Genomic DNA, 18123 nt, shown 5'->3' with positions numbered 1-18123 from the left:
CACTGGTGCCCTTACCGGTGCCGGTAATCCCTTACCGCCATCCGTGTAATGAGGCCCTTTGTCTCAAAAGTTTTGAATTGCCAATTGCGATTGTGAGCCACTTTCCTATTGGTGTCGAGGCCTTTCTTATTTATTTGCTTTATTTATTTATTTATTGCATTTGTTATACGCCCAGACCCTGAGGTATCACGGGGTCACCCTTGACTGTATGTGCACCGAATGAGGCAGGGGTCTCTTCTACCAACATGATACAAAAAAAGAGCTGCAAAAATACATCGATTCGCTAATTCGCTATTCTGATTATTAATCTAGAAAGCTGCAGAGACAGAACTTTACAACTGGGCCCGAAGGGTCATGTGATTTTACACTGAGAAGTCTGTGAGGGTAGTGTGTGAGAGCATTGACATACGAGTCTGAACAAATGTCTGAGTGTCTAAGTGCGCAGAGAGGTGCCTGATGGATGACATGTGAGCGGGTTGTGTGGTGATTCCAGTCAGAAGTCTGCAATGTCCTGTACAGCTGTGTAAGGGCACTGGGTGACAGAGTCTGTGAGTGTGCAGAAAAGTGTCACTTTATGGAGTCACTGAGATTAACTGGTGCTCATGGTCCTGACAGAGGGGCAGCCAGGGGCCTACTGCTAGTACAGCCCTGCTTGCCCTGCTCTGCCGTGGAGACGTGAAACCTGCAGCAGCATGGCCTGTCACTTTGACAAGACTACTACAGAGGGTGCCCTACTGCCCGGCCTGAGTGAGTCTCAGGCCTACCACCCTACCAGAGAGCATTGAGCCGCCGGGAGAGAAGCTGTGGGAGGTGGGGGAGGGCAGAAGGACACCAGGTATCTTTTTGAAATATTATGGTACTGGGGAAGACAGGAGATACATGAAGGAGAGAGTCAGCATTCTAGGTATTTGGGGGACACCCAAGTGGAGCCAGAGAAGATGGCAGGGGTCCAGGACTTTTTAATGTTGGCAGTGAGAAGGGTAACCCATGCAGAGTGAGATGGGAGAGGTTGGCAGGACACCAATACCTTTTTGTAATGTTGTGCATGGCTACTCTAATACTACCCTCTGCAGCCATTAGATCAGTGTTTTGTCAAAAAATAAAGAGTGAAAATATTCTGAAAACAAGCAGTACATTTTTCTATTAACCCAAAATAGTAGTTAAGTAAGAAGAGGTTCTAATGACAACGCATTTAGAAAGGGGGCAGGACTCCCATGTGTTTAGTGGATATAAATGGGGCAGCGTGGAGGGCTGCAGCGTCTTCTGGGGTCATACACTGCACTGCTTCTTTATCAGTGATGTTTAATACATTGATGTTTCTCATGCAACATGGTTTCAGTGTTGCTCGATTCAGTATCGGCAAGCAACATTGTTGACAAAGTTACACCCAAACCCTTCAGAAGACAAGGAGATCCTAGAAGTCGATTCAGAGTAAAGGATTGTTAACACATGATCTGCTGTAGCTAGCTTGACACGAATTTAGCTATAGACACAGCGATTACACCGGTTGGCATGATAAGTGCAGCAACCATTGCTAATTTTGCAAATACATTGGGTGATTTTGAGTAATCATTCAATGATTGGAAAGAGTATATCTGCCTGCAGAAGGACTAGAACCTGCAATATTTTCCTGGGGTCATTCTCATTTGATTGATAGCTGGACTTCCTGGTTTCCATCATGTGTCTCTTAGTGGTGCTCTCTGATGGATAGACACATTGGCCTTCATTCCAAGTGCGGCGGTCTGGAAACCAGGGTGCCGGTAAGCTTGCCGGCACCCTTGTTTCAGACCGCCACACTACGAGTCAACGACCCCTGCAGGCAGACTTTTCACAGAAGCACCGGCACCATTAGCAACAGTGCCGGTGCTTCCGTCTCCCCACTCCCATGGAGTCCTATGGGACTCCACTGGGATGGGGAGTTACCAAACCGCGGCCTGGCTTCCTTAGCCGCCAGCACTCGAAATGGCCCGGTGGCACCGGGAAGTCAGGCGGCGGATTCAGTGTTACGGGTACGGCGGCAACCCGCCAGTAGCAGTGGCGGGTTACCGCCGTACTGGTAATGAGGCCCATTGAGTTGAATGTTAAATCTTGTACAATCTATGCACAGTCAAAGGCGACTACAGAGGAGGCTAGTGGGCTTTTGCTTCTTTTACACAAAGCAAATTGTCTTTGAATATTTTGATTGACTTTAAGAAGTCTTAAAAGAATGCAGTAATTCTGGGAGTAGTCAGCCATTTTTCAAAGATGGCACCTTTTATTTTCCACATTGCTCTTGGCACAGGTGCTCTTGAAAGAAATGTGCCCATAACATGGAATGCCTTGTATGTTGGTATCTTCCCCTTGGACACAATTCTCATCGCTTTTTTTAGGTAGGGACTAAGTAAATTAAACATTGGCAGGCTGGCACCTTCTAATGAGATGCCCTGGTGTGTTATGTATTCTGTGTTTATGTCCTGCTGGTATTGATTTATTTCCCAGCATTTGCTAAGAGGTCTGCATTGTCCAACCTATATTGGCTGCGGTAATCAATTCCAGTGACTCAAGCAAATATTCTAATCCTTCCAGAGCAATTGATTTCAGTCTAATTTGAATGAAGGCCTTTTTAAGCACTCTGTAGAAACGACACAGCCAAGGACAAGCCGCTCAACAAGGGGAATGCAGGGGACCACTGTGGGAGACAGAGTATAGGGGAGAGGAGACAAACACTATCCCACAAGTACCATAAAAGCCCAGCCCACCCATGAAGGCAATCCCTCCAAGGAGAACCGCGTGTAATGTGCTAGCTGTGTGATGGCAGTGTCCAGCGACTCGGGTGCTAGCCATGTGCTGCTCGAACCATGGTCCTTTCTAATTACATATCTGCACAAGAAGTAAACAGAACACGACTTCTCCAATTTAGTGTCCGAAAGATACAGCTCTCCTCAAGTCTGCAAAAAGCATTTATGTTTGACTGTCTCTTACAAGGTGTTTTATCCTGGCTGAGGATGGCTGGGCAAGTATATATCTGGTATTTACCAACCAAGTCAACTTCCATTTTGCTCTAAAAGGGGGAGGAAAGCTCTATGGCATTCTGTTGCTGTGTTCCCAGTTCACAGGTTGTCTTCATTCCGTCTGAATCCCTCTGGAACTGGGGCACCAGCAACCTCCAAATAGCTCCTCCAGGCAGCTTCACAAATAGCACCAGACAACATCCCATTCCCCAAACAGACCATCAAAAGCCCCGACACTTCCTCCATCCGCGAGTTTCCTGCAGCCGGCAGAATGAGCACATGTGCCCTCACACACTCAGAAAACCACAACTGCCCTCAAACACGCAGAACCTCCCAGTAAAAGGGACACTTAGAACGTATGCCACCGAAAAAATATAAACATACTTCAAATGTGTTAAGAGAGTTACAGTTACTCACCACTCACTGAATAGTGTGCATGAATCTTACATTCTGTTTGGTATAATACACTTGTGCGCTCACACAAAGAAAAACACAATTGTGCATAGTCAACTGCAGTCAATCATCTTTACACACACACACCCACACACACAACCTTATTCCGCACAAAAGGAGCACATTAATTGGAAAACAATCACTGCTACCCATATTAAGGAGCACAACGAGCAAACCTGTGTATGTGTACAGCTGGTGTTTGGTCAGCTGTCTGCCGAGGATGTGAGTAAAAAGTAGGGGCCGAGCTTGTGCTGTGGGACCAGGTGGTAGATGGTATTCCTCTGCCTCCTGCTGGCTCGCCTGTGCCCCTTCCAACAACTGCTTGCAGTCATCCCACCTGCCCTCCATGGAGTCCTATGAGACTCCATAATGGGGAATAACAGTACCCCAGATTAGGCGGAAACAATTACAGCCACCATATGCAGTAATGGTAATCCATTTTCGAGCTATTCACACTGTTAATACCGCCAAACTTGTAGGTGAGTGAATTCATCACACAAGCCAGTATAGCTGATAGAGTTATAAACATTGAGACACCACGCTTTTAATATTTTCTTACTCTGTAAAATCTATACATTATAGCATAAACAATCCATTACATCGCTTATAATAAATAACATGTAAAAGGTTTATTACAAACTAAAACATAACTACACATAGCCATACAAGAGAAAACAGCTTAAAAAGAAAGCATCGATCAGCTTCATCCAAAATACATCGACAAAAGGTCATAAGCAAGAATGGAACAAATCAGAAACTATTCATTTAGGAGAGAGTTCATCCACCACAGCGCTTCGAAGCCATAACAATGGCAATAGGCGCTATACTAATATCAAATAACATGACAGAGTTGGCACCTGCGGAATGGGTACAGTTACTATAAGTTCAGCACCAAGAACCAGAAGGTGTGGATCCAGGTCGGACTACCCTCGGTGAGGGAAGAGGTCATCAGGGAGGGCCGTGGCAGGCAGGTAACAAGGCTAAAATGGGTCATGTTGTCCCCAGAACCTCTCTGACCGGGCACGGGAATTCAAGGGGGGTCTAGCTGCACATGTCTAGGTCGAGGCCCCCATGGCTCTAGACGTGTCAAGAGTTGCACCTGTATTTGTAGATAGCTTTTCCGGAAGTTGAAAGAGTCAACAGTTCATTGATCCAGTCGTCCACATTTAGGCCTGTTGGTTCATTGGAGGCCGCCATAAATGGCGCTTTCTTTTCCTCAAAACTATCACGCCGGTGTTCTTCTCTTCCCCTCTTTCTCTCTCTCGTCCCCTCTCACCCTGTCGCTGCCCCCTCCACCTCTCTCTGGCCCCAGCCTTATCCGCACCCCCTGTCCTTCAAGAGTTGTTAAGCGTCTTTGTCAGTCACTGGCTCTTGTGCTCTCTGCCCTGCTCCCCCTTGCCTCTGTGCCAGCAATGACCTCGGGACCTTTCCGTCACCAGGATGAAAGAATTCCGCATTTAAAAGCTGATAACTCGTTTCTTTGTGGATGCGTCACCCCAAAGGCCAAGGAGTCTGGCTTGTGTTTATTAGGTATGTGAACTATAAAGTCATCATTTCTTGAAAACGCCATCCGCGTCTGACCCCGGGCTATGGCCCCTGGTCGCCCCCACCGGCTCAGAGACTGGTTTGTTCTGCAAGAGGAGGGGGGGGGAGCTGCAGCTCCGGGGTCTGAAACCATGGAGTCTCGGTGTGGCATTTGTCCAGTCCCCCTCTATATAGGCGGGACTGTGGCCGTTGAGATGACGGGAGATATCACCAGAATCTCATTGCCAAGAGCGCGGATGGGGGGAGAACGTGTGGGGGGTGAGGGGGGTGAAGAATCCTTATTGCGTTGCTCCCTCCCGCAGCCTCTGATGCCCCACAGCTGGTTAATTAATCTGCCTTTGACCTTTCACCTTGTATGACCGTTGGCCTGGCTAGTAAAAGCAGTGTCACTGGTCCCATTGACCTCTCCACCCACACAGACGGATCCTGGGAAGGCGCCGCCCTCCACCTGCTGCAGCACTGCACGGAGCTTGATATTGAAGGAAACATGGAGTGGTTTCCCCTTCGACCGTGGGGGGCACTGGCATTCACTACCCTCCCCCCTCCACCCCCAGAGACCAGAGTTGCCCATCCGCAATTCACATTCACAGCATCTTATAGTTCTAGCATAACACTCGTTGTTATATCAGATATTTCCGATTTCACTGTGTGTTATAAAGTGAAATTGTGTTTTTAAAAAAAGTAGGCCTCGTTTTAAAAAAACGGAATATTTGCGGTTTGCCAATGTGTTTGAGTTTCCAACACAGCAACATTAAGAATCGCCTTGCATAGGCTGGAACTTGGATCAGCTGCATAAACTGGGAATCGCCTTGCATAGGCTCGAAATCGCTTTGCATAGACTGTGGAAATGACTTGCATAGACATAGGCATAGACTGGGAATCATGTTGCATAGGCTGGGAAATTACTTGCACCGACAGGGATTGCCGAGCATAGACTAGGAATCGCCTTGAATAGGCAGGGAATCGCCTTGCATAGGCAGGGAATCGCCTTGAATAGGAGGGGCATTGCCTTGCATATGGAGGGTATTACCTTGAATAGGGTGGGAATTGCCTTGCAAAGGCAGTGAGTCACCTTACCTTGCATAGGCTGTGGATCGCATTACATACGCTGGGAATTTACTTTCATAGGCAGGGAATGACTTTGCATAGATTAGAAATTGGCATACATAATCAGGGAATTACCTTGAATAGGTTGGTAATATCTAGGCCGGGTTGCCTTGCATAGGAAGGGAATTGACTTCCATATGCAGGGAATGCCCTTGAATAGGGTGGGAATTGCCTTGAATAGGATGGGAATTGCCTTGCATGTGCAAGGAATCGCCTGGCATAAGCTGTCAATTCCCCTGCATAGGCAGGGAATCGCCTTACATAGGCTGGAAACCGCCTTGCACATACTCGAAATCACCTTGTTTAGGAAGTGGATCGCTTACATAGGCTGGAAAACACCTTGCTTAGGCAGGGAATCGTCTTGCAGAGGCTGGGAATTGCTTTACATAGAAAGGGAATCGCCTTCCATATGCAAGGAATCTCCATGAATAGGGTGAGAATTGCCTTATGGTGGGAATTGCCTAGCAAATGCAAGGAATCGGCTGGCGTAGGCTGGCAATTCCCTTGCATAGACAGGGAATCGCCTTGCATAGGCTTGGAAATGGCTTGCCTAGGCTGGAAATCGCCTTGCATAGACTGGAAAACACCTTGCTTAGGCAGGGAATCGCTTTGCATAGACAGGGAATCGCCTTCCATATGCAAGGAATCTCCTTGAATAGGGTGAGAATTGCCTTATGGTGGGAATTACCTTGCAAATGCAAGGAATCGGCTGGCATAGGCTGGCAATTCCTTGCACAGACAGGGAATCACCTTGCATAGGCTGGGAAATGGCTTGCCTAGGCTGGAAATTGCCTTGCAGAGGCTGGGAAATGACTTGTATAGAGATAGGCATAGACTGGGAATCCTGCTGCATAGGCTGGAAAATTACTTGCATCGACAGGGATCGCCTTCCATAGACTAGGAATTGCCTTGCATAGGCAGGGAATCGCATTCCATATGCAGGGAATCTCCTTGAATAGGGTAGAAATTGCCCTAGCGTGGGAATTGCCTTGCACATGCAAGGAATCGCCTGGCATAGGCTGGCAATTCCCTTGCATACGCAGGGAATCACCTTGCATAGGCTGAGAAATTACTTGTCTAGGCTGGGAATCGACTTGCCGAGGCTGGGAATCGGCAGTGGATTGCTTATGTAGGCTGGAAAACACCTTGCATAGGCAGCGAATAGCCTTGCAGAGATTGGGAAATTACTTGCATAAGCACAGGCATGGGCTGGTAATCATGTCGCACAGACTGGGAAATTACTTGTATCGACAGGGATCGCCTTGCATCGACTAGGAATCGCCTTGCATAGGCAGGGAGTCTCCTTAATTATGGTGGAAATTGCCTTGAATAGGTGCGAATCACCTTACATAGAATGGGAACAACTTATATATGCTGGGAATCTCTAGGCCGTGAATTACCTTGCATAGAAGAGGAATCTCCTTGCATAGGCTGGGAATCGTCTTGAAGAGGCTTGGAATCTCCTTGGAGATGCAGGGATTAGCCTTGCATGGGCTGGGAATCACCTTGCATGGGCTGGGAATCACCTTGCATAGGCTGGGAATGCACTTGAATAGGCTGGGGAATCACCTTGCATAGGCTGACAATTGACTTGCATAGGCTTGGGAATCAGACATTCTTCTTTCTGCACAAAAAGAAAAATAACACTGTCATAAATGATAGCAATGTAATGGACTTGATTCTTGGATCTTTTTTTGAGTGCAGGTGATGACATGCTACTTCGCTTGTGTCAAAAAAGATGTGCACAACTCACAAAGGGAACCTCAATTTTCCGTTGCTCTTCCCTCTCCTGTGTGCACAATTGCTCAAAGCAGGTGGTGTTTCTGAGCTTTGCAAAGCGCATCCCATATTCACAAAAGGGATAAGCTTTACAAAGCACAGAAAGCCAACGCATTATTATGTCCCTTTTTTTATGGGCAATGTGGGACGTAATATTGTATTTGTTTATAAAAATCACAGGAAAGCAATGCATTTTTGACACAAAAACACTTGCAAAATGTAACATTGATAATAGAGTGGAGGACATGGATCTTTGAAAAGGGGGTGAGTGAATGTAACTTGAAGACCAGATATTGCAGGGGAAGGTGGAAACCCGGGGCGAGGACCTGACAGAATGACATAGGAATGGGGTCGTGAACGAAGTGCATAATTCAGAAAGGTGGGGTGACAGAAAAGTGCTGTAGGGTTGTCCATGAGGTTAGAGAGAATGGGAGGCAGGCTGATAGAGTAATGTAAAGTGCTAGGAAACAGCTTCTTTATCAAAGAGGAGGGCTTTGACATTGTATTTAAATAGTAGTAGAGTTGGAATAGTACGGAGAGGGAGATGAAGAGCATTCCAGAGTATAGGAGCGAGGAGAGGTAGAGAATGGACACGAGAGGGAGCCCACGGGTCTCGAGTGATGGCAAGGAGCGGAGCTGAAGATGATGGTAATGTATGTGGGGGCGTGTAGGGAGTGAGATGAGCAGATAGGTGGGGTGGGCAAATCCGTGGATAGTTTTGAAGATGAGAAGAAGTATATACACAGCTCTTTGTTTCATAGATAGCCAGCCAATCTGGTGACGGGGAGAGGAAGTAGAGGTAAAGCAAGAAAGGTTGAAAAGTGTGCGGACCGTGAAATTGAGGATTTTATCCAAAGTTGAAAAAGCATGGTTGAGAAGGCCATAGAGGAGGCTGGCAGAGTAGTCAGTTCTAGAAAGGACTAAGGAGGATGTTAGCTATTTAGCAGTATTGAAAGGAAGATTTTTCTGATATTAAGGAGGTTGAGTCTGGCTGCAGTGGCAGATTTTGAGATGAAGAGCAAGAAGTTGTGAGATGGGTCGAAGAAGACACCAAAGTTACAAGCAGAAGCAGAGTAAGATAGGCAGTCAGGAGAGAAGAGGAGGAGAGGAAGAGATAGCCTGTTTGGCTGGGATGTCGAGAACTTTAGTCTTAGTGGAGTTGAGCATGAGCGAGTGAGATGCCATACAATATTTGATTGGGGTTAGACAGTTTGACATTTTTGACAATAGCTCATTGTATAAGGAGAGAAAGAAGAAAAAAAATTGAGTGTCATCAGTGAAGAGTTGATAGTAGAAGACGTAAAACGAGATATGGGTGCCAAGAGCTGAAGTATAGAGAGAGAAGAGAAGTGGACCGAGACAGACCCTTGTGGAGCTCCAATAGTAAGGGGGGTGAGTAGGGAGGTAAGGCAATTCCAGGATACTTGAAACTGTCTACAGGCAAGGTATGAAGCAAACCAAGCAAGGGCCTTATCTCTGATGCTAAATAGAGAGAAGTTCAGAATGGTGGACAGTATCGAAGGCAGCAGGGCGTTCAAGAAGAATAAGGATACATGAACGGTTCACATAATGTGCCGAAGAGATGAAGTTGATGACATTGAGAGGAGATGTCTCTGTAGAATGTAAATATCGGAAGCCACATTGCAGAGGGCTCCGGGGTTCCGGAGATTGTGAGTTTCAAGGAACTCAGTGAGTCAATTGAATTCAACTTGCTCTAGGATTTTGGGATAGTGTAGTAGAAGAGAGACAGGATGAAAGTTGGCAGGAAAGTTAGGATCGAGACCATGTTTCTTAAGGAGAGGGATGACAGTAGCTGACATATAGGATGCAGAAAAAGAAGCATTATCAAGAGAGGAATTGAAGAGGAAAGTAAGATGTGCAGCAACACTGTGAGCTATGTACTTTACAATGCGTAGGGAGAGTGGGTCAGTGGGGGCACAAGAAGGGTTAGCCCTGTGCAGTAGGGCAATAATCTCATCAGGGTTGGTGGATGCAAAGGAAGACGTACTAGCAGGAGAGGAGGATAGGAGTGAGAGAAAAATGAGACGGAGGAGGGGATAGAAGGTAAGTAGCAAGGGTACTAATAACAGTAGAAATTTTAGATGCACGCATTTTCTTTCATGCATTTATTTTAAATGGAACAGAGGTAGCATGAACCAATGCTGTCCCGCTTGCATTTCTATCCTTCAAAAAGGGATAGATTTGTTGCTGCATTCCACAATGTCATGCCTTATATGTGCACTCCCAGCCCCGACATACGTTCTGGGAGACAGTCACATATAATCATCGGTGGCACACTCTGAAAGGTGTGCATGTGTGTTTTGACAGTGCTAGAGCACACAATGTACATTTCTTTTTATACATATATATTTACATTACTGTGCACATATTTACAATTTCAAGCAGAACTGTGCAATTCTATGCATTGTAGGGCCCCAAAAGCTTTAGCGGTATTGTGCCCTGCATAGCTCCATACAATTAATCAATACATTTATCCTTTTTTCTGTTGATACTTATTATTAGCACCGTAGAAGGGGGTGCTGACCAATCAGGATGCTTGGAACGTGGGCTGGATTCTCAAGCATAAGCCTGTGTGCCGAGCAGCCTGAGTGCTGCTGACCAGTGCCCCCTTATATTCCCCACTTCCTCTTGCCTTCACTGCTCCCCCTCACCTCTTAGCACCTGTGTAGTTTCCTATGTAGGGGCTAATAGTGTTTCATAAAAAAAAAAAAAACCTCTCGGTGCTGCACGGCGTCGTAGTCTCCCAACTCTGTTGTCTTTTTTGATGATATGATGGTCACCAACATAGAAAACAGACTTGGAAACTATGATGCCGCGCAGCACCTATAAGGTATGCTTCTTTAAAACATTATTTAAAAAAAAAAAAAAAACATTAGCACCCACATAGGAAATTACACAGGTGCTAATGGCCATAATGACGAGGAACCTGGGTCGTACTGGGAGGTAACATCCGGGGGCTCTCATTAAAGGGCTGTTAACACCCAGTAGGACTCGGGTTCCTTGTCATTATGGCCATAATGAGAATAGATCCCGCACTGCACCTGAGAACATCTGATCTGACAAGTCTCCTTTAAGTTTGTAACAGAGATTTGTATTCATTTGTTTATTTGTATTTTATTGATTTATATTTTGACTTCACCAATGATGCTGGCACATCCCACCATATCCTTATTTATAAGGTTTGTTAGCAATGGGATCCGGCAGGTATGTGTCCCACATGGTCATTCCGTGATGATCGAAGACTACTTCATCACTAAAGCATCATTTCACTTAGTTTCTTTTTGTTTGGTTTTGCCAGATTGGTTGCTGTGTCTGCGGGTGAGGGTTTTAATGTTAGCAATCACTTGTGGAGGGCTAAAGGTCGTTGTCCTTTTAAATACTTAGAATTTTGCTTTCCTTCAAGCAGCATGTGTTCTCCCTGGATCCCGGTAATGTGGAAAGTGGGCGTGGCAAGTGCCCACATGATCCCAACCGACCATTCGCCAGCACCTTCATCGGTGAGTGCTTTCCAGATGCCAGTGTTATATCTAATTGTAAGGATGTGAAACAGCGGGCACGGCACATAGTCTATTACAATAGGCTCTGCAGCCCAGTTCATGTTCTCCTTCCACATGGGTCGTAGGAGCAGCACAGTCTAAGAGGCGAAGAAGTCCATTCCAGGATACAGGTTTACCCACAATGCATTCCAGGCGTCACAGTTAAAGCTGTACGCTACAATCAAAGGGTTCTGCACTCACAGTCTATTCAAAGAGGCACACAATCCGATTATTAATTTCTTTGGCCTGCACATTCAATTCGATTTCATGTTCTTATGTTCTTGTATTATCCCAACAGCTAAACCAGGGGCCAGATTGCAGAAACCTTGCACCGGTGCAAGTGTAAAGTTGCACGGTATTAGCACTAGGGCAAAGTTTGCCCTATTTATAAAAACACTGGAAGACATTAGAAAACGATTGCACCATGACAAGTGCAGTCTGGCATATTATAAGCACCAGAGCAAAAACATGTCCCATACTTAGCAGTGCAGCTGATTATCTACACAAGCGCGTGGCACCCATGCTACTATTTCTTGTTTTAGGCCTCGGCCCTCCTGTCCTTTCCACCTTTGGAATATCTGCCGAAAAATGTTTCCTACTCCCTCAGGGATATACTGATGGTATCTTCCTTTTCTGCAGGTGGAGAGCTGTACACTGGACTAACCGCAGACTTCCTTGGTCGTGACCCTGTGATATTCCGCAGCCTGGGCAGCCGCAATTCCCTGCGAACAGAAACTGACCAGCGCATCCTTCATGGTAGGACTTTTTCCTCCCGCAAAACAGAATACCATGTGCGCGCGTGTGAATTTGTGCATGTGGGTCTGCCTGTTGTGCTGTGATCACCTATATGCATGCATGTGATTGTGCATTTCTGTCTATGATGAGGCTGATTTAACTTGCAGGATGTCATTTGGCAAAAACAGGAGCCCCAATACTGGATAAAGAATGGAGGGGGCTAGCTGAATTTGAACATGTCTTTGTCTCCTCCTCTAAGACCATGAGCAATTCTCCGTTTGGCAGATACATACACCCTTCATGAGTTTGCAGGCATGTTCCCAATTGCCTAGCAATAGCTCTAATCCTCAAACTGACCCTAAATCAATTACGAAATGATACAATTACCAACAAACACCCAGTAATATACAAAATGTTGAGAATTGGTGCTGACGTCTGGGTTGACTTCATTCTACTCACCCTCTCTTTGTTTTATTCTCAAGCCCCTGAACTTATTTCACTGTTGCAATTCCCCAATATAAATGTAAACTCTGCATCCCAGGGTGCAAACCCTGGGTCCTCATAGTCAGGTTTCCTGCAAATTGGAGTATTATGTGCAGCCACTGTGAGAATTTTGACCATTCTCACAGTGGTGTGCGCTCGCTGAGAATTTTAAATGAAATTGAACGATGGTAGATCAACCTCGGGAAAATATGTGGGGCTAATCCGCACACATTTTCCTATGCTCACCGCATGACAAATGCATAGACCTGTGTACTCTGGGTGAGCAGAGCTGCAGGCGCAGTCCACCCTGTCATATTTAGTTGGGATATGGCAGGAGGAGTACAGAATGCATCTCCAGAAGGGGGAGGGCCAAACCTTCCTCCTGCCATGGCCAGCCTAATTAACTAAAAAATGCTCCATGTATCGGCCCTGTCCTTTTTATGGGCCTACAGCTGGTGGCAGTGATCAACACAATTAACATACATATAGAGTGTACTTCAAACAGGCCCACATGGGGACTGGCTGCAGAGGTTAACAAAGGAGACAGGAAACCCCAAAAACCTTTCATATGCACTGTGTCAACCTGAAGACAGCTCCTGCCCTCAGTATCAGTTGACAGTGAGCTGTCATGTCTGGGACTGCGTGTTTTCAGTAGTTCACCCCACAGGGCGACCACATTCATAAGGTACGAAGATATGGTTTGCAGGAGCTAGAGAGTCTGGTCTTGCTGCAGCTTCAAGGGAGACCTGCCACTTTGATCAGGAACCACAGAGAGCTGCATTAACCAGAGAGACCCTTTTATCCCCAGCAGACAGGAAGATGGGTGGGGCTTCATATTACATGTTTTCACCCCTTTACCTTTTCTGTTGCAAAGCACTCTGGTTATGACCTCACAAATACAGGAGATTGTTGGTGAGGAGCCAGGATTGGTTAATTAAAGTAGGCTTAGCCTACACCAATCCCTTTGGTCCACTTGGCTTTAAGAGAGGCCAGAGCCCCTCTTTTTGCAGATCTGAAGGCTTTGCAAGGAGTAGCAAGAAGAACTCATCAATGGAGCCTGAATGAAAGCACAGTCTGCCTTACATCTTCCGCCAATGAGGGAAGGCCAGGACATCCAAAAGGGAAGCAAGATCTCTCCCCTAAATATCTCACAGGGAACAGGGGGAGATACCAAATCCACAGGACCCTCCAGCAGCTCCATAACTGGTACCAGCCAGCACACAGAGTGCCCTGCTAGAGTCTGCAACAAGCGTCCTAGATGGGAAGTGCAAGAGAGTCTCGGAACCTACAACCAAGGACAAGGCAGCTGCCTGCAACACACTCCTCAGCTTTGGGCCATCCACTTTAAAGGATGACACAAGTCCACTGAAGAAGCTAGGAGAAGTGACCCGACGAACATCTATCGATGTGCACCTTAAAGGACATTTTCGAGCTAGTCGAGTCCCTCAAGCTGCAACCGACTGCAACTCTGACCGTTGTTACGCCGCAGTCGCTTAAAGACTTCCGAGACGCCTCAACCACTGCTTCAGAACTGCCAACCAGCACTAAGATAATGATTCCTGACCCTGAGCCGCTGTGTAGGCCAGCATGCAGCCATTTGTCCAGCCTCACTCGCCAAACTGTTTGCTGCCTGATACCCGCAGCTGTCTCCCATCTTGAACTCTGTCACAGAAGCTGCAAAGCGCCCTGAAACCAACTCGACCCTGTCGAGCACCAAGTACACCTACAAACACAAGGCACATTGTGGTTCTGCCCCCCTGGTCTTTCTCTGAAGGCTCATAGAGACATTCTATGACCCATTGCTCCCTCTGTGCTGAAACCAAGTATCCTTGAACTGTTGCGATTATTAACCATATTGACAAACCTCCTGTCAGTATCCAGAGTGCATCCCTTTTCCTTCTTTGAAACTGTCTGTCCTCTGCATTCCTTTACATGGTGGGTTGTATTTCGTAGTTCGTAGTGTTGCTAGAACTGGCTGTTGTGATAGTAATAAAGTGGATATGTTTATACAACCTTGACCGGACAGCCCCTTTTATCATTGGGTAATAATTGTATTTTTGCTGTGTTGAAACTAACCAACGATCCACAACCTTTCGTAGATAAGCCTGTCGTTCCGTCCAGGTTACCAAATTTGGACAAGTAGGTTCATCATTTGCATGTGTTTCCTATCTGTTCGGATCCCTTCTAGTGTATTAGAGGTGTGGAGCTGATTAATGGTTTAGAAACAGATATTGATCTCTGGACCACTGGTTCCCCGGAAGTTGATTCGTCACAGCTGCACATTGGGAAATAGGCTAGTGGCAAATTAGCTAGTGCAATATCCTGGTTCACTAGTGTTCACAGCACACAGATGCAGGCACACGGCCATTTCCCCATGGCCTTCCCTTCTGCCAGATTGTCAGCTTAAGTACATATACACCCAAGATTCTCATTCTAACGGCAGAGGGACCCGCAGCAAAGACTCACTGTGCATACATCTAAACGAGGGCTTGCAATGCTCTTCATCAGGGCCTGCACACCCGGCTAGCATTACCTGAAGCTCAGCCGCCTTGGGGCAATCATCCGACCCTACGATGCCACTCTTCCGAAGTCAAGCAGATCCCATGGGGTTCCTTCCGCCATTCTATGGTTTCGTTCTGCGTGGCTGGAGCATTTAGCACACAGGACTCGTGCTTCACAGTTGCATCGTGCAGAAAATCAAGAATCCTTCATCAGGCCCAGAGCTGCATGGCCTCCATCTCAGGTCAATGTGGCATTTACCATGCACGCGCGAGCATGTGTTATTACCCCTCTAAACTCCTATCAGGGAATCAATCACCGGATTCAAGGAGCTATGTGGTGTAGCAGTGTGGGTTGTGTGTGTGTTTTCCATTTCTGCACCTGAGTGGCTTCAAATAGAATACCTGCACAGCTGAGAGGTATATGGTGGCCATCACCTTGCACATGTATGTGAGCATCATTCATTCTTGTCTTTTTCCGTAACAGACCCCAGGTTCCTGGCGGCACACCTGATCCCGGACAACGATGATCGTGACAACGACAAGGTGTACTTCTTCTTCACGGAGAAGGCTGCAGAGTCGGAGGGCAAGGGTCATACGCTCTACAGTCGCGTGGGCCGCATCTGTGCGGTGAGTGGGTCTCACATGATCTGATGAGGTAGAGCTGGGGCTTAAAACAGCCGGGCAATTATTGCAGATGCTGTATTTAATACTATTGTTAACTATCTTCAGGACATTCACTGCACATGGAAACACATTATTATTGCGCATTACTTGATACCTTTAAGAGCACTGTCTCTGTTTACTGTTATAGGCTGGCTCAGTGGTCTAATGCAACCATTACAAGCGCCTGTGTTTGGCCTCCTGGTCACCGGTTCGAATCCCAGCAGGTGCACTCAGCCTTTCATTCTTCTGAGGTCGATAAAATGAGTACCAGTACTATTAAGTTGGGTAACAATAAACATCTGTTATTAGCACCTCTTCAGGGGTGAATGTGTGCCTTACAAATACGCCTGTTAGGTTATATGAAAAGAGGGCTGGCATTTTACACCAGCGATAAGTTCTTCCTGCGATCATTGAGGAGGCCTTCTCTGCACCAGATTCATAATCCTTCTGGCAAGCTGCAAAATATGTGCATGTTTTAATGATGCACAAAGATGGCCATGCCCATTGCATGCATAAAGAAGGCGGTGGATATTCATGTAATTCCTGAAAAAGGAAGAAAGCTTACTATGGGCCAAATGCCATATTTCTGACCATTGAAAAGGTTGCTCATACTTTCTTCAGAAGATTTCAGGACGTTTCGTGACACAAAAGATAACTTGCCGAAAACAAACTGGTGATACAGACACCAATATCCTATATTTCCCCCGGGCCAGGCAGGGCAGCTTTAGGAGAAAAGAAAATGGCCGCAAGTCAGTATTGCACACTTTATTCAATCAGAAAACCTTCACGTGGGATGTGTTCCTCTGTGGGTGTGAGGCCAGTGCATGGCTATTGCCACGCCTCACACTAATTCATTTTGCGTATGATGACAAGATGAATTCACAGTTTTTATCCTTCATCCTCTCAACCTCGAACAGAGATGTGCAATATGTGTGTAGCTGCACGCCAGCTGCTCAAGTGCAAATCATTCCCCTTCGTGAATAATGCACATTTTCTGCACGCACAGGTTTCCCTTTCCTATTGTCCTCAGGCAGCAAATATTTTGTGTATTCGGCACTATATTTTCTGTAGCCCTTAAGGCGCAAGGAAAAGTGAGCGAAACAAAGATATTTCTTCTTGAGGGTTGTGCACAAGAGCAACGTCCCACTCAAAGAATTGAAATCCACGGATGGACCAGAACGCCATGTGCTGTTGGGTCCCTGAGACAAGTTTCACTTGTTGTACCGGGTAAATTCATACCTGCAGCTAAGATTGCTGTATATAAGCACTATTTATATAGTTTTCATATGCAATACAAATCAGACTCACGACTTAAAACAACTCCACCAACATGCCATGAGTTTCTGAAATGGGGAAAGATGAGGTTCTTGCAGATACTGGGCCTCATTACAAGTCCAGCGCTGGTGCTACCGGCGGGTTGCTGTTAGACTTGCAATATTTACCGGCACCTTGCTTGCCGGAAGCAGTGGGGATTACGACCCCAGCATTCTGGGAAGTCAGGTGCTGGTAAATGTTAACCCCCATGCCCTTTGAATCCGTTAGGACTCAAAGGGAATGGGGACCACAGAAGCACCAGCACCGTTAATTACGGTGCTTCCGTGAAACTCTGCAGGCGGGTGCATTTCCGCACACCATGTCTGACCCTGGTAGGCTTACCGACACCATTGTTACTAGACCGGCATGGTCGTAATGATGCCCGCTGTGTTTAAAGATATGTTTGCTGTTGAGGATGTGGCATTGCAAATTCTGCCCAACCCCGACCTGTTATTAGAAATCAGAAAGGTTGTCATTGCCTTCAGATAGACACAACAATCTCCACTGGTGTAGAAACCTTAGCGTTCTCCAGAGACACGGGCGATTTTAGGTATACAACCTTCCATTTTCAGAAAAGATCAAAGAGGAGTTTGAATCCAAGGATATCAACCTGAACCGCAATCTTGCTGAAAGTGGTGTTGGGGCCGGCTTGTTAGCGCAGTCCACAGACTTTGCATTGGTTGCGCAGTACATCCTCTTTGACAGGTTAGCAGAAGTAGTTGCCCAGGGCTTCCAGCAGGCCGCAGCTTTCCAATCTTCACAGTCTGCTCACACCCAATGTGTGACCAACACCAGTTCCTCTTCAGCCCTTGAAGCAGCGATCCACAGGATTCCTCATGGAACAGGACCCCCCGCCACCCACTTCTGTGCATTTGCCAAAAATGTTGGTATAACTACTGAGAATGAGCACAATCAAATAATGTGTTCGATGGGATGGTGGCCACTCAGGAGGGCATGGAATCACATTTTGGCCCTGTGTACCATACCAGAGAAGAA

General features: G+C 46.5%; 1 protein-coding gene across 2 annotated transcripts in view; it reads left to right on the top strand.

The window, feature by feature from the left end:
- Nucleotides 1–18123, top strand: part of SEMA3G (semaphorin 3G) — a 218600-nt gene that overhangs the window by 162984 nt on the left and 37493 nt on the right. Inside the window, exons 5-7 of one of the 2 annotated variants that reach the window (XM_069644006.1) lie at nucleotides 11299–11392; nucleotides 12071–12187; nucleotides 15635–15777. In XM_069644006.1, coding sequence (XP_069500107.1) covers nucleotides 11299–11392; nucleotides 12071–12187; nucleotides 15635–15777 — 354 coding nt within the window. The remainder of the gene's footprint in view (nucleotides 1–11298; nucleotides 11393–12070; nucleotides 12188–15634; nucleotides 15778–18123) is intronic. The other variant, XM_069644007.1, reaches the window with a different exon arrangement.

Source organism: Ambystoma mexicanum, chromosome 2p (assembly GCF_040938575.1).
Source record: "Ambystoma mexicanum isolate Mex_15411 chromosome 2p, UKY_AmexF1_1, whole genome shotgun sequence".
Taxonomy (NCBI): Eukaryota; Metazoa; Chordata; class Amphibia; order Caudata; family Ambystomatidae; genus Ambystoma; species Ambystoma mexicanum.
The sequence above is the reverse complement of the archived record's forward strand: the minus strand, read 5'-3'. Positions and strand labels throughout refer to the sequence as shown.